This window comes from Danio rerio, chromosome 1 (genome assembly GCF_052040795.2).
Source record: "Danio rerio strain M-AB ecotype USA chromosome 1, GRCz13ab, whole genome shotgun sequence".
Taxonomy (NCBI): Eukaryota; Metazoa; Chordata; class Actinopteri; order Cypriniformes; family Danionidae; genus Danio; species Danio rerio.
This window is the reverse complement of record NC_141021.1, coordinates 35591801-35618091: the sequence shown is the minus strand read 5'-3', so window position 1 is coordinate 35618091 and position 26291 is coordinate 35591801. Positions and strand designations below refer to the sequence as shown.

Below are 26291 nucleotides of genomic sequence, written 5' to 3'. Positions count from 1 at the left end.
CTTTTCTATTTAACCATTCGTCCTCATAGATCAGTTATGTCCTTTTAATACACAAGACGTTTAGTTTTGTGTGTGTGTTTAACCATTCGTCCTCATAGATCAGTTATGTCCTTTTAATACACAAGACGTTTACTTTTGTGTGTGTGTTTAACTATTCGTCCTCATAGATCAGTTATGTCCTTTTAATACACAAGACGTTTACTTTTGTGTGTGTGTTTAACCATTCGTCCTCATAGATCAGTTATGTCCTTTTAATACACAAGGCGTTTAGTTTTGTGTGTGTGTGTAACCATTCGTCCTCCTAGATCACTTATGTCCTTTTAATACACAAGACGTTTACTTTTGTGTGTGTGTTTTGCTGTGTCCCATTAAATCACATTTGTCCCTTTAGGACACATTTGTGAGGTGTGTGTGTGTGTATAGCTACTGTCCTTATAATAACGGTTTGTGTTATGGGCGGGGTTTCAAGGTAATTATAATATGACCTCATAAATTAGTATTTAGTCAGGTTGTTGTATTTTAAGTTGTGTTGTGTGTAATCAAACTTTGAAGTGAAATCTGTGTTGTACAGCTAAAAATATAATTTTTGATATGCACCACGTCGCTCTAGAGTAAGTGGAAGAGTGTGCTCCCCTAATACACCAAAAAACTGGTTTGAGCTGAAGTGTCCTTGTAACACACATAAACCCGTATGTGTGTGTGTGTGTGTGTGTGTGTGTGTGTGTGTGTGTGTTTGTGTGTGTTGGTTTATGTGATTTATGAAGACATTTCATATGAATACACGCCACACTATGAGGACATTTTCAATTATGAGGACAGGGTCGGAGTCCTCATAATTTTAGCAATGTAGAAGTGCTTCTTTGATGTAGAAGAGCTCAAATCCAAAATTTCTCCACATGACTTTATAGTTCACATAAACCTGATTTTGTGTATTACGTGTGTATTCGACATGCGCCCCTGTAGCCCGGACTGGGTACTGCATCCCCTCATTAATTATGTATGCGAGTGTATGAAATTGCGGCATGTGATTGGCTGACCACCAAATGTCCTTATAATTACTGTATCTGTCAAACATCTGTTAACAATAATGATTGAAAAAATAGTTTTAAACAGATATAAAATATGAATTACGTTCTAATTAAATAATAAAAATAACCCACTACCTTTAAAAGATCAATAAAAAATATGAATGCCAGTTATTGGCTAATCGCCACCACCTGACTCAATCAATTCCCGCGCTGGACAGATGGAGAGTCGAATTGAAGACAAGACGAGGAAGCACGGAGCGTTTTATTCGACGATTGATTGCACACGATTGATTAAATGTGAATTAATTTGTGGAAATTAATAGCCACTGGACTCAAGCGATTGCATGCTGGAAGATCCGATGACACATGGGTGTCAATCATCAGTAAGACCCTTCAGGTAAGACTGTTAACTAACCACCTAAATAATTAAGTCTACTACACGATTAATGTGCATTATTTGATTAAACTTAGAAGCCAGTAAACCAAGTAACTGTTAATAAAACCTTGTAAGTTAGCGTACTTTTCATTTCCTGTCAAGAGTGATGAACTATCGTTTTTAATATGTTGATTTATTGTTTTAGCATTACGTTTATGTTTGCAATGTCGTCATGCTTTACCAAAGTAACAGATGCGTTACATGTAATCGTTTTAGTGTGCTTATTAATCATGTAAGAGTATTTGCCAATCAAGTCATAAGGTTATTGTCAGTTTGATATCACTAACGTTGTGTAACGTTAATGACAAGTTACACGTTATGGCCTAACTTGTTATTAGAAGTTTTCAGGGCACCCAAGATACAAGACAAATATGTTTTCATAACTGTGTGTTACCTGTATTTTTCATAGCACGTGATGATAATTTAATCGTTTTATTTAGTCCTCATTTTGATTTAATTATAAATAATGTTGCTTACACTTACAAAATTGTCACAAGACATTCACATATATAAAATAGAAACATGAAACGTGATTCCAGAACACTTTTGGTGGTTTTGACATGAATTAACATGTGATTCACACAAATGTGTTCTAGAAGCACACATTTCACATTTGTGTTTTGCACATGTGTATACAATGTTATTTTTTTTTCTGTAAAGGCAACGTGTATACAGATGTTTCATCTTCTTAAATATGAAGTCTGTGTGTATTTGCCATATCTAGACATTTCTAGTGACAAAGAAAAAGAGAAAATCTGCAAAATCAAACAAATAATTTTTGATTAAAATGTTTTTCCTGTTTCACTGGCATGTTATACTGACATGCATATTACAGACAAAGCACAATCTTTAATATGTGTACCCTTTGTAAAAAAGAATAAACTAAAAACATATCTGATAAAATTATTATATATTGACATTGGTGCATTGCAGAAAATGGCAACAGCAAGGTCCCAGAGAGTCAAACTGAAGCCGAATGATGAAGCTGTGTACTATGCTTCTACTTCAAAAGATAAAACTGGATTTGAAATAAAATACATAAATTCATTCAAAGGTAAGAAAAAAAGTCATTTACGTCAGGGATCTCCAAGAATTGTTTTTTTCATGACTAATCAGAAAAATTCTTTGCTAGGTCGGGGAGTGTTCAGCTCTTGCCACTATAGAAAAGGAGATTTTCTAGTTGAATATCGAGGAGACATAATAACCAAAGAAGAATGTGAAAGAAGACGCAGACTTTATCATAATGCACTTGAAGTGTTTTTGTTTGAATTCCGTTTTAATGGAAAACAGTTATGGTATGTATATTGCTTTATTAAATGTGCTATCATTTATGTTTCCATATTTTCAAAAAAGTAATAAAAAAATTAAATTGTCTATTCATAAACTTGATAATTTTTTTGTGATCTGCAATTACTTAGTGTGTAATTTAGTAAATACTGTAATTACATGAGGTGGCATTGTTCTCTGTGATTCAGGGTTGATGCTGCAAGAGAAGATGGCTCGTTGGGTAGACTTATTAATGATGATCATATAAACCCAAACAGCAAAATGAAAATAATCAACGTTGATAGAAAGCCCCATTTGTGCTTATTCGCAACAAAGGACATCAGTCCAGGGCAAGAGATCACTTATAACTATGGCGATTCAGAGTGGCCATGGAGAAACAAGGTATGCAGAGATTAAACTTGTTTTCTTTAAAAATTATTTGGTTCTAGATAATAAAGCCAAAATAAACTTAAATCTGTAAAAATACTATATTCTGCAAGGGTTTACATATATTAATATTGTGTTGCTCATCTACACAGGCGACCTCTGACACTGAAATCCAGACCAGTACTTCACTCAGCTGTGCAGGAGAGAATGGTGGAACACAGAAGGTAAATGTCTGACATCACTGACTGTCTATTTTCCCTTTAGTTTAGCTCTATATATGCTAAAACTGTGACAAAGTTTACTGTTTATACAGTTTGTCAATTGTGTAAGGGTTTACATATATTAATATTGTGTTGCTCATCTACACAGGCGACCTCTGACACTGAAATCCAGACCAGTACTTCACTCAGCTGTGCAGGAGAGAATGGTGGAACACAGAAGGTAAATGTCTGACATCACTGACTGTCTATTTTCCCTTTAGTTTAGCTCTATATATTCTAAAACTACCACAAAGTTTACTGTTTATACAGTTTGTCAATTGTGTAAGGGTTTACATATATTAATATTGTGTTGTTCATCTACACAGGCGACCTCTGACACTGAAATCCAGACCAGTACTTCACTCAGCTGTGCAGGAGAGAATGGTGGAACACAGAAGGTAAATGTCTGACATCACTGACTGTCTATTTTCCCTTTAGTTTAGTTCTATATATGCTAAAACTGTGACAAAGTTTAATGTTTATACAGTTTGTCAATTGTGTAAGGGTTTACATATATTATTATTGTGTTGTTCATCTACACAGGCGACCTCTGACACTGAAATCCAGACCAGTACTTCACTCAGCTGTGCAGGAGAGAATGGTGGAACACAGAAGGTAAATGTCTGACATCACTGACTGTCTATTTTCCCTTTAGTTTAGCTCTATATATGCTAAAACTGACAAAGTTTACTGTTTATACAGTTTGTCAATTGTGTAAGGGTTTACATATATTAATATTGTGTTGTTCATCTACACAGGCGACCTCTGACACTGAAATCCAGACCAGTACTTCACTCAGCTGTGCAGGAGAGAATGGTGGAACACAGAAGGTAAATGTCTGACATCACTGACTGTCTATTTTCCCTTTAGTTTAGTTCTATATATGCTAAAACTGTGACAAAGTTTAATGTTTATACAGTTTGTCAATTGTGTAAGGGTTTACATATATTAATATTGTGTTGTTCATCTACACAGGCGACCTCTGACACTGAAATCCAGACCAGTACTTCACTCAGCTGTGCAGGAGAGAATGGTGGAACACAGAAGGTAAATGTCTGACATCACTGACTGTCTATTTTCCCTTTAGTTTAGCTCTATATATGCTAAAATTACCACAAAGTTTACTGTTTATACAGTTTGTCAATTGTGTAAGGGTTTACATATATTAATATTGTGTTGTTCATCTACACAGGCGACCTCTGACACTGAAATCCAGACCAGTACTTCACTCAGCTGTGCAGGAGAGAATGGTGGAACACAGAAGGTAAATGTCTGACATCACTGACTGTCTATTTTCCCTTTAGTTTAGCTCTATATATGCTAAAACTGTGACAAAGTTTACTGTTTATACAGTTTGTCAATTGTGTAAGGGTTTACATATATTAATATTGTGTTGCTCATCTACACAGGCGACCTCTGACACTGAAATCCAGACCAGTACTTCACTCAGCTGTGCAGGAGAGAATGGTGGAACACAGAAGGTAAATGTCTGACATCACTGACTGTCTATTTTCCCTTTAGTTTAGCTCTATATATGCTAAAACTACCACAAAGTTTACTGTTTATACAGTTTGTCAATTGTGTAAGGGTTTACATATATTAATATTGTGTTGCTCATCTACACAGGCGACCTCTGACACTGAAATCCAGACCAGTACTTCACTCAGCTGTGCAGGAGAGAATGGTGGAACACAGAAGGTAAATGTCTGACATCACTGACTGTCTATTTTCCCTTTAGTTTAGTTCTATATATGCTAAAACTGTGACAAAGTTTAATGTTTATACAGTTTGTCAATTGTGTAAGGGTTTACATATATTAATATTGTGTTGTTCATCTACACAGGCGACCTCTGACACTGAAATCCAGACCAGTACTTCACTCAGCTGTGCAGGAGAGAATGGTGGAACACAGAAGGTAAATGTCTGACATCACTGACTGTCTATTTTCCCTTTAGTTTAGCTCTATATATTCTAAAACTACCACAAAGTTTACTGTTTATACAGTTTGTCAATTGTGTAAGGGTTTACATATATTAATATTGTGTTGTTCATCTACACAGGCGACCTCTGACACTGAAATCCAGACCAGTACTTCACTCAGCTGTGCAGGAGAGAATGGTGGAACACAGAAGGTAAATGTCTGACATCACTGACTGTCTATTTTCCCTTTAGTTTAGCTCTATATATGCTAAAACTGTGACAAAGTTTACTGTTTATACAGTTTGTCAATTGTGTAAGGGTTTACATATATTAATATTGTGTTGCTCATCTACACAGGCGACCTCTGACACTGAAATCCAGACCAGTACTTCACTCAGCTGTGCAGGAGAGAATGGTGGAACACAGAAGGTAAATGTCTGACATCACTGACTGTCTATTTTCCCTTTAGTTTAGCTCTATATATGCTAAAATTACCACAAAGTTTACTGTTTATACAGTTTGTCAATTGTGTAAGGGTTTACATATATTAATATTGTGTTGCTCATCTACACAGGCGACCTCTGACACTGAAATCCAGACCAGTACTTCACTCAGCTGTGCAGGAGAGAATGGTGGAACACAGAAGGTAAATGTCTGACATCACTGACTGTCTATTTTCCCTTTAGTTTAGCTCTATATATGCTAAAACTACCACAAAGTTTACTGTTTATACAGTTTGTCAATTGTGTAAGGGTTTACATATATTAATATTGTGTTGCTCATCTACACAGGCGACCTCTGACACTGAAATCCAGACCAGTACTTCACTCAGCTGTGCAGGAGAGAATGGTGGAACACAGAAGGTAAATGTCTGACATCACTGACTGTCTATTTTCCCTTTAGTTTAGTTCTATATATGCTAAAACTGTGACAAAGTTTAATGTTTATACAGTTTGTCAATTGTGTAAGGGTTTACATATATTAATATTGTGTTGTTCATCTACACAGGCGACCTCTGACACTGAAATCCAGACCAGTACTTCACTCAGCTGTGCAGGAGAGAATGGTGGAACACAGAAGGTAAATGTCTGACATCACTGACTGTCTATTTTCCCTTTAGTTTAGCTCTATATATGCTAAAACTACCACAAAGTTTACTGTTTATACAGTTTGTCAATTGTGTAAGGGTTTACATATATTAATATTGTGTTGTTCATCTACACAGGCGACCTCTGACACTGAAATCCAGACCAGTACTTCACTCAGCTGTGCAGGAGAGAATGGTGGAACACAGAAGGTAATTGTCTGACATCACTGACTGTCGATTTTCCCTTTAGTTTAGCTCTATATATGCTAAAACTACCACAAAGTTTACTGTTTATACAGTTTGTCAATTGTGTAAGGGTTTACATATATTAATATTGTGTTGCTCATCTACACAGGCGACCTCTGACACTGAAATCCAGACCAGTACTTCACTCAGCTGTGCAGGAGAGAATGGTGGAACACAGAAGGTAAATGTCTGACATCACTGACCGTCTATTTTCCCTTTAGTTTAGCTCTATATATGCTAAAACTGTGACAAAGTTTAATGTTTATACAGTTTGTCAATTGTGTAAGGGTTTACATATATTAATATTGTGTTGCTCATCTACACAGGCGACCTCTGACACTGAAATCCAGACCAGTACTTCACTCAGCTGTGAAGGAGAGAATGGTGGAACACAGAAGGTAAATATATTTTAAGTGTTTGATACCTAGCAGAATTGCTCTCCGGGCAATTTGTGTTATTGGATATTATGTCAAATTTAAATTGTGAATAATTGGCAGATGCAGGTTTCTCTTACTAAAGTCAGATTGGGGTGTGTGTTGCACGCTGTCCAATTTTTTGATGGTGTCCTATTGTGTAATAATATGGGTTGTGTGTTGTGTCCTTGTATTTAGTGATGATTTCCTATTTTGTATAAATGTTGGTTGTGTGTAGTGTCCCCATAGTTACTGATTGTTCTGTATTGTGTATTAAATTAGGTTGTGTGTCCTCGTATTCACTGTTGTTGTCATGTTGTGTATGGTGGGGGAGGGACAGAAGATGCAGGTTTCCATTACTTAAGCCAGATTGGACCTATTGGTTGTGTGTGTAGTGTCCTCATAATTACTAATTGTGCTGTATTGTGTATTAAATTAGGTTGTGTGTCCCCGTATTCACTGATGTTGCAAGATGTTCAAGAAGTTTATCTACTAACAGAGGAAATTGGCATGCAAGCAGAGATTTGCATGCTACATATTGCATAAATGCAATCTCGACTTGCAATACTGTGCTCAATACATTTGACATTGAAATGACGCCACAGGTAGTTGGTAGATTTGTGTAAAAGGCCCAAGAAAGTCTGCCGCCACATCTGAAAAAAAAATCTTAAAGGAAACAGTGAATTATATATTTAAATTTAGCCTGACATGTTCAATGTTTCAAAAATATTTTTTTTCTTAAAATATACTTAGATTTTTATTTTATCCAAGGTAATCATATTGTCAGAATCATATTAGCCCATGCCTACAACCTATAGGTCCAATCTGACTTTAAGAAACACCTGCATTTTCTGTCCCTCCCCCGCAGTACACAACGTGACAACAACAGTGAATACAAGGACACACAACCTAATTTAATACACAATACAGCACAATCAGTAATTATGAGGACACTACACACAACCAATAGGTTCAATCTGGCTTTAGGAGTGTCCTCATAGTTACTGATTGTGCTGTATTGTGTATTAAATTAGGTTGTGTGTCCTCGTATTCACTGTTGTTGTCATGTTGTGTATGGTGGGGGAGGGACAGAAGATGCAGGTTTCCATTACTTAAGCCAGATTGGACCTATTGGTTGTGTGTAGTGTCCTCATAATTACCGATTGTGCTGTTTTGTGTGTCCTCGTATTCACTGTGGTTGCAAGATTTTCAAGAAGTTTATCTACTAACAGAGGAAATCGGCATGCAAGCAGAGATTTGCATGCTACATATTGCATAAATGCAATCTCGACTTGCAATACTGTGCTCAATACATTTGACATTGAAATAACGCCACACGTAGTTGGTAGATTTGTGTAAAAGGCCCAAGAAAGTCTGCCGCCACATCTGAAAAAAAATCTTAAAGGAAACAGTGAATTATATATTTAAATTTAGCCTGACATGTTCAATGTTTTAAAAATATTTTGTTTCTTAAAATATACTTTGATTTTTATTTTATCCAAGGTAATCATATTGTCAGAATCATATCAGCCCATGCCTACAACCTATAGGTCCAATCTGACTTTAAGAAACACCTGCATTTTCTGTCCCTCCCCCGCAGTACACAACGTGACAACAACAGTGAATACGAGAAAACACAATGTAATTTAATACACAATACCACACAATCAGTAATTATGAGGACACTACACACAACCAATAGGTTCAATCTGGCTTTAGTAGTGTCCTCATAGTTACTGATTGTGCTGTATTGTGTATTAAATTAGGTTGTGTGTCCTCGTATTCACTGTTGTTGTCATGTTGTGTATGGTGGGGGAGGGACAGAAGATGCAGGTTTCCATTTCTTAAGCCAGATTGGACCTATTGGTTGTGTGTGTAGTGTCCTCATAATTACTAATTGTGCTGTATTGTGTATTAAATTAGGTTGTGTGTCCCCGTATTCACTGATGTTGCAAGATGTTCAAGAAGTTTATCTACTAACAGAGGAAATCGGCATGCAAGCAGAGATTTGCATGCTACATATTGCATAAATGCAATCTCGACTTGCAATACTGTGCTCAATACATTTGACATTGAAATGACGCCACAGGTAGTTGGTAGATTTGTGTAAAAGGCCCAAGAAAGTCTGCCGCCACATCTGAAAAAAAAATCTTAAAGGAAACAGTGAATTATATATTTAAATTTAGCCTGACATGTTCAATGTTTCAAAAATATTTTGTTTCTTAAAATATACTTAGATTTTTATTTTATCCAAGGTAATCATATTGTCAGAATCATATTAGCCCATGCCTACAACCTATAGGTCCAATCTGACTTTAAGAAACACCTGCATTTTCTGTCCCTCCCCCGCAGTACACAACGTGACAACAACAGTGAATACAAGGACACACAACCTAATTTAATACACAATACAGCACAATCAGTAATTATGAGGACACTACACACAACCAATAGGTTCAATCTGGCTTTAGGAGTGTCCTCATAGTTACTGATTGTGCTGTATTGTGTATTAAATTAGGTTGTGTGTCCTCGTATTCACTGTTGTTGTCATGTTGTGTATGGTGGGGGAGGGACAGAAGATGCAGGTTTCCATTACTTAAGCCAGATTGGACCTATTGGTTGTGTGTAGTGTCCTCATAATTACCGATTGTGCTGTTTTGTGTGTCCTCGTATTCACTGTGGTTGCAAGATTTTCAAGAAGTTTATCTACTAACAGAGGAAATCGGCATGCAAGCAGAGATTTGCATGCTACATATTGCATAAATGCAATCTCGACTTGCAATACTGTGCTCAATACATTTGACATTGAAATAACGCCACACGTAGTTGGTAGATTTGTGTAAAAGGCCCAAGAAAGTCTGCCGCCACATCTGAAAAAAAATCTTAAAGGAAACAGTGAATTATATATTTAAATTTAGCCTGACATGTTCAATGTTTTAAAAATATTTTGTTTCTTAAAATATACTTTGATTTTTATTTTATCCAAGGTAATCATATTGTCAGAATCATATCAGCCCATGCCTACAACCTATAGGTCCAATCTGACTTTAAGAAACACCTGCATTTTCTGTCCCTCCCCCGCAGTACACAACGTGACAACAACAGTGAATACGAGAAAACACAATGTAATTTAATACACAATACCACACAATCAGTAATTATGAGGACACTACACACAACCAATAGGTTCAATCTGGCTTTAGTAGTGTCCTCATAGTTACTGATTGTGCTGTATTGTGTATTAAATTAGGTTGTGTGTCCTCGTATTCACTGTTGTTGTCATGTTGTGTATGGTGGGGGAGGGACAGAAGATGCAGGTTTCCATTACTTAAGCCAGATTGGACCTATTGGTTGTGTGTGTAGTGTCCTCATAATTACTAATTGTGCTGTATTGTGTATTAAATTAGGTTGTGTGTCCCCGTATTCACTGATGTTGCAAGATGTTCAAGAAGTTTATCTACTAACAGAGGAAATCGGCATGCAAGCAGAGATTTGCATGCTACATATTGCATAAATGCAATCTCGACTTGCAATACTGTGCTCAATACATTTGACATTGAAATGACGCCACAGGTAGTTGGTAGATTTGTGTAAAAGGCCCAAGAAAGTCTGCCGCCACATCTGAAAAAAAATCTTAAAGGAAACAGTGAATTATATATTTAAATTTAGCCTGACATGTTCAATGTTTCAAAAATATTTTGTTTCTTAAAATATACTTTGATTTTTATTTTATCCAAGGTAATCATATTGTCAGAATCATATTAGCCCATGCCTACAACCTATAGGTCCAATCTGACTTTAAGAAACACCTGCATTTTCTGTCCCTCCCCCGCAGTACACAACGTGACAACAACAGTGAATACGAGAAAACACAATGTAATTTAATACACAATACCACACAATCAGTAATTATGAGGACACTACACACAACCAATAGGTTCAATCTGGCTTTAGTAGTGTCCTCATAGTTACTGATTGTGCTGTATTGTGTATTAAATTAGGTTGTGTGTCCTCGTATTCACTGTTGTTGTCATGTTGTGTATGGTGGGGGAGGGACAGAAGATGCAGGTTTCCATTACTTAAGCCAGATTGGACCTATTGGTTGTGTGTGTAGTGTCCTCATAATTACTAATTGTGCTGTATTGTGTATTAAATTAGGTTGTGTGTCCCCGTATTCACTGATGTTGCAAGATGTTCAAGAAGTTTATCTACTAACAGAGGAAATCGGCATGCAAGCAGAGATTTGCATGCTACATATTGCATAAATGCAATCTCGACTTGCAATACTGTGCTCAATACATTTGACATTGAAATGACGCCACAGGTAGTTGGTAGATTTGTGTAAAAGGCCCAAGAAAGTCTGCCGCCACATCTGAAAAAAAATCTTAAAGGAAACAGTGAATTATATATTTAAATTTAGCCTGACATGTTCAATGTTTCAAAAATATTTTGTTTCTTAAAATATACTTTGATTTTTATTTTATCCAAGGTAATCATATTGTCAGAATCATATTAGCCCATGCCTACAACCTATAGGTCCAATCTGACTTTAAGAAACACCTGCATTTTCTGTCCCTCCCCCGCAGTACACAACGTGACAACAACAGTGAATACAAGGACACACAACCTAATTTAATACACAATACAGCACAATCAGTAATTATGAGGACACTACACACAACCAATAGGTTCAATCTGGCTTTAGTAGTGTCCTCATAAGTACTGATTGTGCTGTGTATTAAATTAGGTTGTGTGTCCTCGTATTCACTGTTGTTGTCATGTTGTGTATGGTGGGGGAGGGACAGAAGATGCAGGTTTCCATTACTTAAGCCAGATTGGACCTATTGGTTGTGTGTAGTGTCCTCATAATTACTGATGATGTCATATTGTCTATTTAATATGGGTTGTGTTTTGTGTGTCCTCGTATTTACTAATGGATGTTATATTGTGTATAATTATATGTTTTGTGTTGTTTTCTCATATTTGCTTATGATGTTATATTGTGTATTAAATTAGGCTCTGTGTGGTGTTATTTACTGATGATGTCCTATTTTGTATTAATATACTGTAGGTTGTGTGTAGTGTCCCCATAATCACTGTTGCTGTCATGTTGTGTACTGTGGGGGAGGGTCAGGTTTCCATTACTAAAGCAGGATTTTACCTATAGGTTGTGTGTAGTGTCCCCATAATTACTGATTGTGCTGTATTGTGTATTAAATTAGGTGTATGTCCTCGTATTCACTGCTGTTGTCATGTTGTGTGTTTTGAGGGAGGGTTAGAATATGCAGGTTTCTGTTAAAGTCAGATTGGACCTATAGGTTATGTGTTTTGTCCTCATTTACTGATGGTGTCTTATTGTGTGTTGTGTTTACTGCTGCTGTCATGTCATATTTACTCATGGTTTAATATTTTTTTTATTGTTATTAACTGATAAAATCATGGCAGAAGTTTGCCTTTTGTCTCCCTGATTGTTTGCCTTGTTAATACAAGTGAATTAAGGAGCAAACCTCTAGTTAGTTTCTTAACTTTTATGTAAAAAGTGTTTTTATCTTGACTTGATGTGTCTGATGTAATTACATAGTTAAATAGTATGTTTAAAGACATGATTTTTTTTCAACAGATTTGTAAACATGATGTAATATCAGTAGCTGTGTCAAGCTTGGATAAATGTGCCAGCTGCAGTGGGCCCTACAACGCATTTAAGTGGATTGGGGTGAAATGTAAATGTAAGTATTGTGCTTTGGTCAATTTAAAAATAATAATAATAATAATAAATTTAATTGTAACACTCTGTGAAAACCCAGCTAAAGTCATTTTTCGATTTAATGCTTTTTAAAATTTTTTTTTTTTTACGTTAAATCATTTTAGACAAAGGTAAAGAATATAATGTGAAAATATAACCGTGATGTCTTTAATACAAATCAAGTTAGGCCATGTCAACAATTTATTTTCGTTCATTCATTCATTTTCTTTTCAGCTTAGTCCCTTTATTAATCTGGGGTCGCCACAGCGAGTAGGCCTGGTAAACATACAGTAGACTTATAATAGCTGCATTTAAAAAAAAAAAAATAAATAAATAAAAACTTTTCTTTAGATTCCTCTCCAGCTTTGTCAAAGATTAAGTCTTACTTGTCATTCTCCAAAACAATAATCCATTATATCACCCTTGGGGCTATTCCACCATGATATACTTTAGCTGTTAAACAATTCTGTTCCTCGTGCTTCATAATTGCTGACCTGTCTGGCAATCAAACTAAAGCATCAGTGTGCTATAAAAACCAACTTTTTTTAGCATACAAGCAATACAAAAAACTTGAAATAAGCAGGGTTACTTTGATGCGTGTTGGGCTATAAAACAAAATAAAAAAAAATATTTTGAAATGTCAGCATTGAAGCAGAAAAATCTCCACAGAAACAGGAACAAGGATAAATTACAGGTTATCTCTTGCTTCATTGAGTCTACCTGGCAATCGTGTGTGAGGAGATTTTAAAGTCGCTTTACAGTCTTTAATAGTAGAAAATAAATTTATTAAGAAAATGATATGAAAATCAGATGTTTATTCAGTGCTAAAAGTAAATGGAGATGATTGAAATCATTGTTTAGGTAGTAAACCTCTAAAAAAATTTTGCTACAAAAATTTACAGTGTTGATAAAATAGTTTGTTTCTATATGTATTATGTTATATGTACTGTACATGTAGTGCTGTATCTTAAAGCATTTTACAGTTGAAGTCAGAATAATTAGTCCACATCTGATTTTAAAAATATTTAATTATGTTTAATAGAGCAAGATAATTTTCACAGTTTGTGTGATAATATTTTTTTCTTCTGGAGAAAGTCTTATTTGTTTTATTTTGGCTAGAATAAATGCTGTTTTAAACTTTTTAAAAACCCATTTTAAGGTCAAAAGTTTTAGCCCCTTTAAGCTATATATTTTTTTGTCTACAGAACAAACCATCGTTCACAATAACTTGCCAAATTAACCTAACCACCCTAATTTAACCTAGTAAAGCCTTTAAATGTCACTTTAAGCTGTATAGTCTGATTTTTTTTATTTCAACTAGAATAAAAGTAGTTTCACATTTTTAAAAACATTTTAGGTCAAAATTATTACCCCCCTTAAGCTATATATTTTTTCAATAGTCTACAGAGTAAACCATCATTATACAATAATTTACTTAATTACCCTAACCTGCCTAGTTAACCTAATTACCCTAGTGAAGCCTTTAAATGTCACTTTAAGCTGTATAGAAGTGTCTTGAAGAATATCTAGTCTAATATTATTTACTGTCATCATGAAAAAAGAGAAAATAAATAAGTTATTAGAAATGAGTTATTAAAACTATTATGATTAGAAATGTTGCAAAAATATTTGCTCTCCGTTAATCAGAAATTGTGGAAAAAAATAACAGGGGGGGGGGCTAATAATTCTGACTTTAATTGTATATTTAAGTCTTTCAACTACTGCAATGAAGAGAAATTGCATATTCTTTGTCATTTTTATGGCTATGACTTTGACACTCTTTTCTCAGAATTAGATTATATGACTTTAGCCAGGGTTTCACACAGGAGTGGTCACAATTAGCCTGCAGTTCAGCTAATGCCATGTTTTGTTTTGTTTTTTTCATTCAAAATGTAATGGTAATCTGGTTTGAGAAAGGAGATTTTCTTGAACTCTTGCTTTTATCTGTGAGCTGTTAATTTCATGCGTGTCTTTTTTATTTCTCAATTTAAGAACATTTACCCAAAGTTCTGAAATATGCTAATTGTATAGATCAAATTAACCAACCTTATATTCATTATGTATTCTGCCTAGTTTGCTCCTGTTTCTGGCACAGATCATGCTTTAATAAAGCAGTTCAATTTGAACCAGAGTCTGAATTATCAGTAAGTGCATTTAATCACATCATTATAAAAAATATTGATTTACTAACTGTTAAACTATTTATTTCAAGTAAAGATTAGTTTATATTGTCTATACATGATAAAATATATATATTTTTTTTCATTTCAGACTTCTGAAAATGAGATTTTCAGTGAAGACATGTCTGATCAGGAGTATGTTCCTAACAGTTTCTCAGAAAGTTCAGAAGAGAGTACAGATATAGAAAAGACAAGGAATGGCTCCTGTAGTGATGCCAAGACAGAAAAACAAAATGACATTGACGGTCAAAAAGAAATTCCAGTTGAAGAGTCACTGCTGAATGAACCAGTCTCTACAATGCAGCAGGACACAATTGCTGAAGATACCACAGAGACTGGGAAAAGTCCTGGTATTCAGTCTTCAAAAATTACCACTTCAGGTCACAAGAACTATTGTTACATATGTGGGAAACCACAGACGAAATTTGCAAGGCACTTAAAAATTCATGAAAAAACAAATGTAGATGTTGCTAGAGCTTTGGCATTGCCAGTCCATTCTAAAGAACGAAAACAATTGCTGGACAATCTCAGAAACAAAGGAAATTATGAACATAATGTAGACGTTCTATCGAGTGGTAAGGGATTATTAAAACTAAGACGCGAACCAAAGAAAAAATATAATCCTAAACATTATGTTCATTGTATGTATTGCAAAGCTATGTTTCTGCGGCGAGATTTGTGGCGGCATGTACGGAATTGTCTGTCAAAGCCATTGGATAATCGGACACAGCCTGGAAGATCTAAGGTCTTGTCTTTAGCAGAAATGTCTGGTTCAGCTCTTTGTCAACAGATATCACAGGGGGTTTGGAAATTGTTGACCGGGCTAAAGGATGATGACGTTTCTGCTGCTGTGAGGAGTGACTTTTGTCTTCTTCAGTTGGCTCAATCATTTTTTAATAAGCATGGCCAGGATCTAACGAAGAATGATTACATACGGCAGAAGCTTAGGGAGGTCGGACGACTTCTTTTGATCCTTAGAAGAGAATTTTCCATACAGACTGTTGAAGAAGCTGTTAAACCGGCCAATTTCAAGGTTGTTGTCCAGGCCGTTAAAAAAGTATCTGGATTTGATGATGACAAACAAATCTACCGCACTCCAAGCCTTGCTCTAAAGTTAGGTCACTCTTTAAATAAAATCTGTGACATACTTCATTGTAGAGCATTGATGGCAGAAGACGACGAAGGCATAAAGTCAGTGCATGCTTTTAAAAAACTCTATGATGCGAAATGGTCAGAACTAGTGTCTCACCGAGCACTAACCACCTTACACGAAGCACACTTTAACAAACCATCCACGCTTCCCTTCACAGAGGATGTTCAAAAACTTCACGGCCATCTGGAGAAGGTTACAGATTTGGTTTCAGAAAACTTAAAATCGTCGTCATCCCCTCAAGCGTATGGAGATCTTTGTAAAGCAACACTTGCCAAAATCATTTTGTTTAACAGAAGACGCGGAGGAGAGGTTGCAAAGATGGAAATTAAGGGATACCAAGAGAGGGACAGAGCTCCGTTACACAAAGATGTTGCCATGGGCCTTACAAAATTTGAACAAAAACTTTGTGAACATTTCAGCCGAGTAGAAATAAGGGGTAAAAGGGGGCGTAAAGTTGCTGTGTTACTTTCGCCAGACATGGTCAATGCCCTAAACTTACTCATAAGCAAAAGACAAGAATGTGGAGTACCAGATGAGAACACATTCTTATTTGCCAGACCCAACTGCTTAACCCCTTATCGAGGGCAAGACTGTTTGAGGGTTTTTGCTGAAGAGTGTGGTGCTCAGAACCCAGAACTTCTCCGCTCAACACAATTGCGTAAGCATGTCGCAACATTGTCACAGGTCCTAAATCTCAAAAATAATGAGCTTGACCAAGTTGCAGACTTTCTGGGCCATGATATTCGTATCCATCGTGAATACTATAGGCTTCCAGAGGCTACAACTCAGCTAGCTAAAATTTCAAAACTTCTAATTGCCATGGAGAAAGGTTCTGTTAAGAACCTTCAAGGCAAAACCCTGGAAGATATTGAAATAGAAGGTAAGGAGTATATTAAATTTGTTGCACATTTGATTGTATAGTTTATTGTACAAATTATAGTTTATTTTAATATAAAGTAATTAATTAGTATTTATAGTACATAGTTCTATAGTATAGTTTTTATAGTATTATATTTGACATACTAAAGAACTTGAACAATGTAATGCTTATATTTCAGAGTAATTATTGTGTTCATTTTATCTACTCATGCAATTTGCAATGTTAAACTTATCTGGTACTCAAATTGTTTGTCTTTTGTTAGATAACCTAGACTTCAGTGACATTGACGGAAGTGAAGACGATGATGAGTCGGTTCCAACAACACAGAGAAAAAATGGTAAAATAGAGATATAGGCCCAATCCCATTTCAATTTTTTTACCCCTACCTCTTTCCCTTAAAGCCGAGTGTGAAGGGGAAGGGCTTTAAAATGTGCCTCTAAGAAATGGAACAGCACCATAACACCTGCACTCATGTCATTGCGATCTCTTGCTTCATATGAGATCAGTTGATTGCAACTGCTGTAGTGATTCCAGTTGTGTTATTTTTTGGTATTTATCTTCAGGAAATTACTGAAGGCATATATTATGCATATATAATAATCTAATGTGGCAGTAAGCTCATAACTGTACTGCGCATTTACACAATGGCCATATTCATCAATACAAACACACCAAAAACAGCATGAACATTAGAGCAGACACTGTAAACAGCTAATTCCCAGCCACTAGACATTACTGACGGTATTCGAGTGTCAGAATGTTGTGTGACTACTATACAAGAGACATTATTATGGATTATAGATAGCCAAATTAAGCTGTTTTTATTTTAGCGTTTTATTTATTTTTTGTTTAACATAACAGTAAAATACGTGTGCGGTTATGAATGTATTAAAAAATGTGCTTGTTTGCTGTAAAAGTTCATAATAAGGACAAAAACTACTAATTTGCCTCTCCTGACTTCCGTGTGCTGCTATGCTGCTATTTTAGCTGGTGTATTCTGGGATATTGTCTTACCCCTTGCCTTCAAGTGTGGTCCTAAAAAATCTCAGTTCAAAGGGCTATCTACCCCTTCCCCTTAGCCTTACGCCTTTAAGCTAAAGAGAGTTGGGTAAGGGAAAGGGCTAAAGAGTAGAATTGGGATTGGGCCATAGACATTTAAATATTAATAATTAAGGCCCAATCCCAATTCTATTCCTTGGCCCTTCCTCTCATTTTGCATGTTCACAGGAAAGGGTAGGGGTGTCCCAATTTTTTTAGCTTGAAGGCGTAGGACTAAGCGGAAGGGCTAGATACCCCTCGAAGCAGATTTTTCAGGACCACACTCAAAACCAAGGTGTAAGAAAATTTCCCAGAAAACACCAGCGACAACGGCTGCATGTCTGCACACGAAAGTAAAGACATGCACAATTTAGTAATTTTTTGTTATTACAAATTTTTTAAACAAACAAGCATATGTTTTTATACATTCATAACCACGTTCATATTTTAGTGTGATTTAAAAAAAAAAAAAAAAAAACGCTAAAATAAAAACTTGGCTATTTATAAGTATAATAATGTATAAGTATATAATAAATTTGGCTATCTATAATCCATAATAATGTCTCCTGTACAGCAGTCCCACAACATTCTGACACTCGAATACCCTTTTTGAAAACTAGAGGCTGAGAGTTGTTTGAGTGTTTGCATTGATGAATTTGGCCATTGTGTAAATCTGCAGTAAAGTTATGATCTTATTGCCACATTAGATCATTATGATAACATAATATATGCCTTCAGTGATTTCCTGAAGATAAATACCAAAAAATAACACAACTGAAATCACTACAGCAGTTGCCATCGTCAATCAAGGGCTCACGAGGACATATGATGACTTATGCAGGTGCTGTAGTGCTGTCCCAATTCTTAGGGGTAAATTTTGAAGCCCTTCCCCTTCATACTCTGTTTCAAGGGCCAAGGGTCAAGGGGTAGAGGTACAAAAACAGAATTGGGATTGGGCCTAAAGTAAACACAATATGATGTACAACAAAAAACACTTAAAAGTGTTGAACTGTTTGTATGTCATTTCTAAACTATAAAAGTTATATATACTGCTACAGTATATTATTATTTATTTTATAGATATTGACACTGCATTAGAAGGCCCATCTCATGGTATGACACATGAAAATTCAATTCATTGCACAATTTAAGTTAAGAATAAATATTACATTTAAGATGTATAAGTACAGGTTTTGTGTCTTTAATATCGTTTTGTTTACTTATAGGTAACTGTAGTATGTAATATTTAAAAACTTGGCATCAGAACTAGTAAAGTAATCTGAACTGTTTATATTGCAGGAATGAAGAGAGCCGGGCAACCCTTTGAAGAATCTGCAAGGGCATCAGATGGTATGAGATTGTACCTCATTTTCACAGCTGAGGTTTGGTTTATTTCATATATACCAAGCAGTGTCTACTATATTTTATAGTATTGTTTTTACAAATTTTATAGAGGTCAACTCTGCATTGGAAGGCCCATCTCAAGGTACAACAAACATATACATTTTTTTAACTACTGTATTAACCAATTGAAGAGATATTTCAATATTATTATTATTATTATTATTATTTGGCACCAGAACCAGTGTAGTAATCTGGACTGTTTATATTGCAGGAATGAAGAGAGCCAGGCAATCCTGTGAAGAATCTGCAAGGGCATCAGATGGTATGAGATTGTACCTCATTTTCACAGCTGAGGTTTGGTTTATTTCATATATACCAAGCAGTGTCTACTATATTTTATAGTATTGTTTTTACAAATTTTATAGAGGTCAACTCTGCATTGGAAGGCCCATCTCAAGGTACAACAAACATATACATTTTTTTAACTACTGTATTAACCAATTGAAGAGATATTTCAATATTATTATTATTATTATTATTATTATTATTATTATTATTATTTGGCACCAGAACCAGTGTAGTAATCCGGACTGTTTATATTGCAGGAATGAAGAGAGCCAGGCAATCCTGTGAAGAATCTGCAAGGGCATCAGATGGTATGAGATTGTACCTCATTTTCACAGCTGAGGTTTGGTTTATTTCATATATACCAAGCAGTGTCTACTATATAAAATTTGTAAAAACAATACTATAAAATAGAGGTCAACTCTGCATTGGAAGGCCCATCTCAAGGTACAACAAACATATACATTTTTTTAACTACTGTATTAACCAATTGAAGAGATATTTCAATATTATTATTATTATTATTATTATTATTATTATTATTATTATTATTATTTGGCACCAGAACCAGTGTAGTAATCCGGACTGTTTATATTGCAGGAATGAAGAGAGCCAGGCAATCCTGTGAAGAATCACCAAGCGCATCAGATGGTATGAGATTCTACCTCATTTTCACAGCTGAGGTTTGGTCCATTTTGTATCAAGCAGTGTCTACTATATTTTTTTAAGTTTTTTTTTTTTTTTTACTCCTTTTATAGAGGTTGACTCTGCATTAGAAGGCCCATCTCAAGGTATGACAAACATGTTTTCTGTTTTATTTACTTTAATGTTAAATTCATTGTTACTTTGACTGGAATTGGACTATAATTGTAAAAATAGTGTTAAAGCAATGCATAGAGAAACTCTCATTTAAATCCAGTTAGCAATTTTTACACAGCATTTTTAATGCTGTTCCCTCTAGGGTGTGTATATGTTTCCCCATTGTACATCAGTGTTTGACTACATCCTTTATCTATCCATAGTGCAGAGGACCAACTGTGTAGAAAGTCCTACAAAATAGTTATTAATTTATTATAAAATATCAAGTTTTTGTAGATCAGGTAATTTGTGACACAACTATGATATAACTATAACTTTAGAAACCAAAGACTTTATTAGCTTTTTCTCAAGATTTGGAGGAAACTGGAAATCAGGTGAATGTTTTTTTTAGCATAGCAGGGACTCTACTCTTTTTCACGTACTATATTGTTGGGAAGTCTGCAGTCTCAAAGCAGCTAGGGTGAATGTAGCAGGTGAGGAGGTTGTGGCTGGTGTGTTCATGACAATTTGTAACAAGCAGTTGATTTTTGACAGTTTGTAGTTCTGTTTGTAGAGGGGTTTTTAGAGGATGGATAAATGTGTAGAAATCTATTGCAGACAGATGAATAAACAAAAGCTATCTTCAATTTAAATTTATATCCCCTATACTTGTTCATTTAGGTCCTAGAATGTACCAGGAAGTCCCCTACAATGTTTTTATGTGTTTTTTTTTTTCATTTATTTTTAGCCATTTACAGAAACACTTGTGGGAAAAAGAAAAAGAGAACCCGAAAGGAAAAGTGTGAACAAACTGGTAAAACTACACAAGCATACATACAATATCATTTATTAGAGAATCACATACTTAAGAATCAAAGTTTATATATAGTAATTGGTGTTTTTGTTTAAAACAAAAAGAAGGCTAAGAGCCTGTATGAAGGAATATTGCCAATATCATAAATTAGGTTATTTCATTTTATTTATTTACATTTTCATTAAGGTACAATGTAGTGCCAAGGATGGTCGATTAGTTTAAACAAAATTGTACAAATTAAATCATTGCACCTTAGTGTTTTCTAATGCGGTCCAGTCGGTACTGAAATTTACGTCCACTAAATGTTCCCACTAAAATTGAAGCACTGTTGATCGTGTTCTTAAATGCTACTGATTTGCTGTTGTGTTCACATGCTCAACAGAATAGGCTGTGAAGGTTATCAATTCACCGAACTCAACACTGTTTACCGAGTTTAAACACAGAAATACGGACACTGGAGTGTTTTGAAGCTGTGAAGATTAGTTGATTCATCAGTGGATTGTTCATATGTCAGCTTATAGACAGACCAGCTGATCTTTACATATTTAAAATGATTCAGTGTTCTTGTATCTGTGTTTACACTCAGTAAACAGTGGTGAGTTTGGTGAACTGATGACACAATCATTTCTGTTGAGCACATAAACACAATGGCAAAACAGCACTGTTAAAGAACTAGCTCAGCAACGCTTGGATATTATCGGGAAATAGACGGTTTTAAAATTCCAGTACCGATCAGTTCCAAAATTGAGTATTGTGACAATACTATTGCTTCTAGTAATAATAAAAAACCTAAATAAAGATAATGATTGGGAGGAGGGGGTGGTTGGGAAATGGAGATGAGCTCTGATCAACATGGTGCTGATCCCATGAATCTGTTTTTTTTTATTTTTATTTGCAGTCGTTCTCAAATCTCCTGAAAATAACGCAAGAAGAAAAACAAAAAGACCATGGTCTCCTGATGAAATTGCTGCAGTACTGAGACATTTCCATAGCCATGTTTCCAAGGGTAAACTTGCCACAAAAATAGAATGCCAACAATGCAAATCTGCAGAGCATCCCATGTTGGCAAATCGCTCCATTCAAAACATCAGGGACTTTGTCAGAAACAGAGGTTTGATGCTGAAAAGGAATCAGGTAGAAAAAAACTAAGTCTTTTTGCTAACACTTGAAGGATGTGTGTTTATAAGACTGTAATGAAATCTTTATAATTGTTACATAACATGTCATGAATATGAATGAGATTTTATGCATGCTTATGACAGTTGTAATTATAAGGAGAGCTGGAAGGGACGTAAAGGTGGGGAAAAACAGGTGTAGGAAAAAAATTGGTGGAAGGAAAAAAAAACTGGGTAGGAGAAAAAAAAACAGAGTGATAGGAAAAAAATATTTTTTTTTTGCATTACCTCGCGAAGATGTTTTGCGTTCTCTCGTAAAACCGTTTCTCCATAAACACTTCCTGTTCTCATTCATGTAAACCCTCCCGTTTTTACCGAAATTCTCCCGTATTTTACCATTCTATCCCATTATCATCCTATCATTAAGTATTTTCCCATGTTTCTGATATATTTTTAATCTTGAAAGCACGCTGAAATTAATATTAAAATGTCTGCATTCACTTTCTTTACATTAAAGCTGTGCGTCGACCATCGCCTTTCATATGCTACCTCTGAACCTATAAATGCATGTAAGCGCTCATTGTCAGACGAGCGCCGTACAATATATTGGTCCCAGATCAGCTTCTGTACACACCATTTACAGAAAAGCAAAAGTGCATGACACTTTTGGATTCGGGTGTATGTTTAAACAGACAAATACACTGACAAATACACAAATAAACATCTCCATCCTGCATGTTTTACTTTAAACAGCTAATTTTCTCTTAAATGAGTACAAACAGTAATGGAATGCTTTCATTATTGATCTGTGCATTCTTACAGAGACACCTCTGTTATCAAACAAAACAAAACAAGAGATTCATTGGCTGCTCACTTGTTTGATAACAGAGGTGTCACATTAAATGGCGTGTACAGAAGCTGATCTGGGATCAGTTTATTGTATGAAGCGCATCTGTCAATCAGCGCTTATGCATGCATTCACTGGTTCAGAGGTTACAAATGAAAGGCGAAGATCAACGCACAGCTTTAATGTAAAGAAAGTGGGATAGAATGTGAAAATACGGGAGAATTTTGGCAAAAATGTGAGGATTTTTGTAAATGAAGTGAGCAGGAAGTGTTTGTGGAGAAACAGTTTTGCGAGGGAACGCCAAACATCTTTGCGAGGGAACGCAGAAACTTCAGTAATATGTCTTCCTACCACCCAGTTTTTTTTTTTTCTTCCACCAATTTTTTTTTCCACCATCACGTCCCTTCCAGGTCTCCGTATAATTAGATGTCATTTCCTCAGTTATGTCATTTTAAATGACAACTGAACAAACAAATACATCACAAGCTCTTTTTATTTTTGTCATGACAACTTGACAATACCAAGACAAGAGAAAAACATGCCATAAATCTGTCATAAATATGATTGTCATGAGGGCATTATAATTGTGTAATTTTATAAAATGAACATTAATTGTGTGTGAATTTTATTACAGCTTCATTCATATTTTTATTGATCTCGAGTAAATTGGTAAAAGCTAAATGTGTTATTAAAATGTTGTGATTGACAGAGTAATAACATTTTTAAAAATGTCATTTAAATAAAAAAAAATTAAAAAAGTGATTGGATAAATATTCATGACATGATTATAATGGCTTCATGACAATTATAAACTACTTGTTTTGATTATGTTAGGTTGTCATTACTAAGACCAGATGTGATTTATTTGTTTGTCAAGTTGTCATAACAAACATCATATCATCATCTTTGCATTTAAAATGTTGTAACTGAGTGAATGACACTTAATGGCAGCTGTCATAAGCATGCATAATATTTCATTCATATTCATGACATGTGTGATGTCAGAATCATAACATATTTATGACAGTTTTTATGAACACCCCTTAAAGTAAAGTGTTACTGTTTTGCTTTTTATTTTATTTTATTTTTTTAAATGGTTATATGCCGTTTGTTTGGTTCACACAGGTGTTGTGCAGATTTGTTTGATTTTTGTGCAGGTTTGTTTGGTTTTATGGTCCATCGATAGTTAGTAAAGCTAATGTTTTACTTGTATTAATTAGATTTTCTAAACATGCACAAATAAAACTTGCATTTTGTTCACATGCTGTGTTCTGCATTTGTTCTATTAGTAAATTCTTTTAGTTGCCATATCAAAGAAACAGTTGCTTGAATACACTACAGATTTACATTAGTGTGTATGGATAATGTAAAAAAATACTGATCAGGATGCCACACAAGTAACTAAATGGGCATATTTGTAAATGAATGTGATGAATGTGTATATAGATTAAAAAAGTTTACTACACTCACTTTTCTATTTAACCATTCGTCCTCATAGATCAGTTATGTCCTTTTAATACACAAGACGTTTAGTTTTGTGTGTGTGTTTAACCATTCGTCCTCATAGATCAGTTATGTCCTTTTAATACACAAGACGTTTACTTTTGTGTGTGTGTTTAACTATTCGTCCTCATAGATCAGTTATGTCCTTTTAATACACAAGACGTTTACTTTTGTGTGTGTGTTTAACCATTCGTCCTCATAGATCAGTTATGTCCTTTTAATACACAAGGCGTTTAGTTTTGTGTGTGTGTGTAACCATTCGTCCTCCTAGATCACTTATGTCCTTTTAATACACAAGACGTTTACTTTTGTGTGTGTGTTTTGCTGTGTCCCATTAAATCACATTTGTCCCTTTAGGACACATTTGTGAGGTGTGTGTGTGTGTATAGCTACTGTCCTTATAATAACGGTTTGTGTTATGGGCGGGGTTTCAAGGTAATTATAATATGACCTCATAAATTAGTATTTAGTCAGGTTGTTGTATTTTAAGTTGTGTTGTGTGTAATCAAACTTTGAAGTGAAATCTGTGTTGTACAGCTAAAAATATAATTTTTGATATGCACCACGTCGCTCTAGAGTAAGTGGAAGAGTGTGCTCCCCTAATACACCAAAAAACTGGTTTGAGCTGAAGTGTCCTTGTAACACACATAAACCCGTATGTGTGTGTGTGTGTGTGTGTGTGTGTGTGTGTGTATGTGTGTGTGTGTGTGTGCTGGAAGGGCATTTGCTGTGTAAAACATATGTTGAAATAGTGGCGACCTCTAAACCTAGGTCGCATAGAAACTAAGCCAAAAGAAAATAAATGAATTAAGGAATTTATTTGAATAGTAGCATTAAATTATGTTTTCTTATAGTTATTCACCTCATATTCAGAGTTTTGGATGAGGGTACAGCTGAAGATATAAATGTATAGTCAAGATAAAATGTATTAAAAATAAATCCTTCACAACCAACTTGAACATTTCCAAGTGTTGTTGATTCACAGTTGAGAATGTACTGTGTAAAAGTGTTGTTAACTTTTATTGAAATTACCTAGAATATTAAAGTCCGACTGGTTATTGTTTACTTGTATTTAAATAACTTGGTATAACTTTTTTTTTTTTTGTCAGTAATACACCCTTCACAAATTAATGCAAATGACACACTGATACATACTGTAAATCTTCATAAAACACTCAGTCATATTTTTTCTGTGACACAGTGACTGGAAGCAATGTTAGACAGGCACGGCTCAGTGACAGAGATGAGGATTCGACAGCATTATGATGATCGTCAGCCATTATCATCTGGATGTCACACGCCTGCCTGCCTCAGGATGCTGACAGCGTTTTCTGCACTCTGATGCTCCTCTACAGGTGGAGGGGAATTTTTTAAAATATGTTCATTCCAGCTTTCTCACAAAGGATAGGAAAATGTCCATCACACTGAAGACAAGCGTCAAGCTCTTTATGATTGATGAGTGTCATGTTTGACTACCATGAAGCAGAT

The 26291-nt window shown here is 35.1% G+C and overlaps 1 protein-coding gene across 11 annotated transcripts; it reads left to right on the top strand.

Annotated features, from left to right (window-relative positions):
- The first annotated feature begins 1256 nt into the window (after nt 1–1256).
- On the top strand, nt 1257–24560 carry LOC147846900 (uncharacterized). Of its 11 annotated transcripts, none has more exons than XR_015475997.1 (37): nt 1257–1425; nt 2398–2518; nt 2597–2759; nt 2940–3132; nt 3270–3341; nt 3487–3558; nt 3704–3775; nt 3921–3992; nt 4136–4207; nt 4353–4424; nt 4570–4641; nt 4787–4858; nt 5004–5075; nt 5221–5292; nt 5438–5509; nt 5655–5726; nt 5872–5943; nt 6089–6160; nt 6306–6377; nt 6523–6594; nt 6740–6811; nt 6957–7028; nt 12664–12769; nt 14860–14930; nt 15058–16999; nt 17262–17336; nt 19118–19150; nt 19337–19387; nt 19491–19523; nt 19653–19703; nt 19807–19839; nt 19987–20037; nt 20327–20377; nt 20485–20517; nt 21273–21338; nt 22237–22922; nt 23478–24560. XR_015475997.1 is itself a non-coding variant. In XM_087236545.1 (37 exons), the coding sequence occupies exons 2-37, from the start codon at nt 2401–2403 to the stop codon at nt 22485–22487; spliced, it is 4650 nt and encodes a 1549-aa protein (XP_087092671.1). In that variant the 5' UTR covers nt 1257–1425; nt 2398–2400; the 3' UTR covers nt 22488–24560. The 11 variants fall into 11 exon arrangements, 6 of the variants coding, with proteins under 6 accessions (XP_087092671.1, XP_087092672.1, XP_087092673.1 ...); XM_087236545.1 differs by adding an exon at nt 20141–20173 and having other exon boundaries at nt 22237–24560; XR_015475998.1 differs by lacking the exon at nt 19118–19150.
- Nucleotides 24561–26291: the final 1731 nt, after the last annotated feature.

What these genes read in the sequence shown, in the direction of transcription:
- LOC147846900 (XM_087236544.1), top strand. Translation starts at nt 2,287, where the DNA reads ATGCATATTACAGACAAAGCACAATCTTTAATATGTGTACCCTTTGTA. An exon ending in AGAATGGTGGAACACAGAAG is followed by an intron (nt 4,642 to 4,786) that starts GTAAATGTCTGA and finishes TCATCTACACAG; the next exon opens with GCGACCTCTGACACTGAAAT. An exon ending in AGAATGGTGGAACACAGAAG is followed by an intron (nt 6,595 to 6,739) that starts GTAATTGTCTGA and finishes TCATCTACACAG; the next exon opens with GCGACCTCTGACACTGAAAT.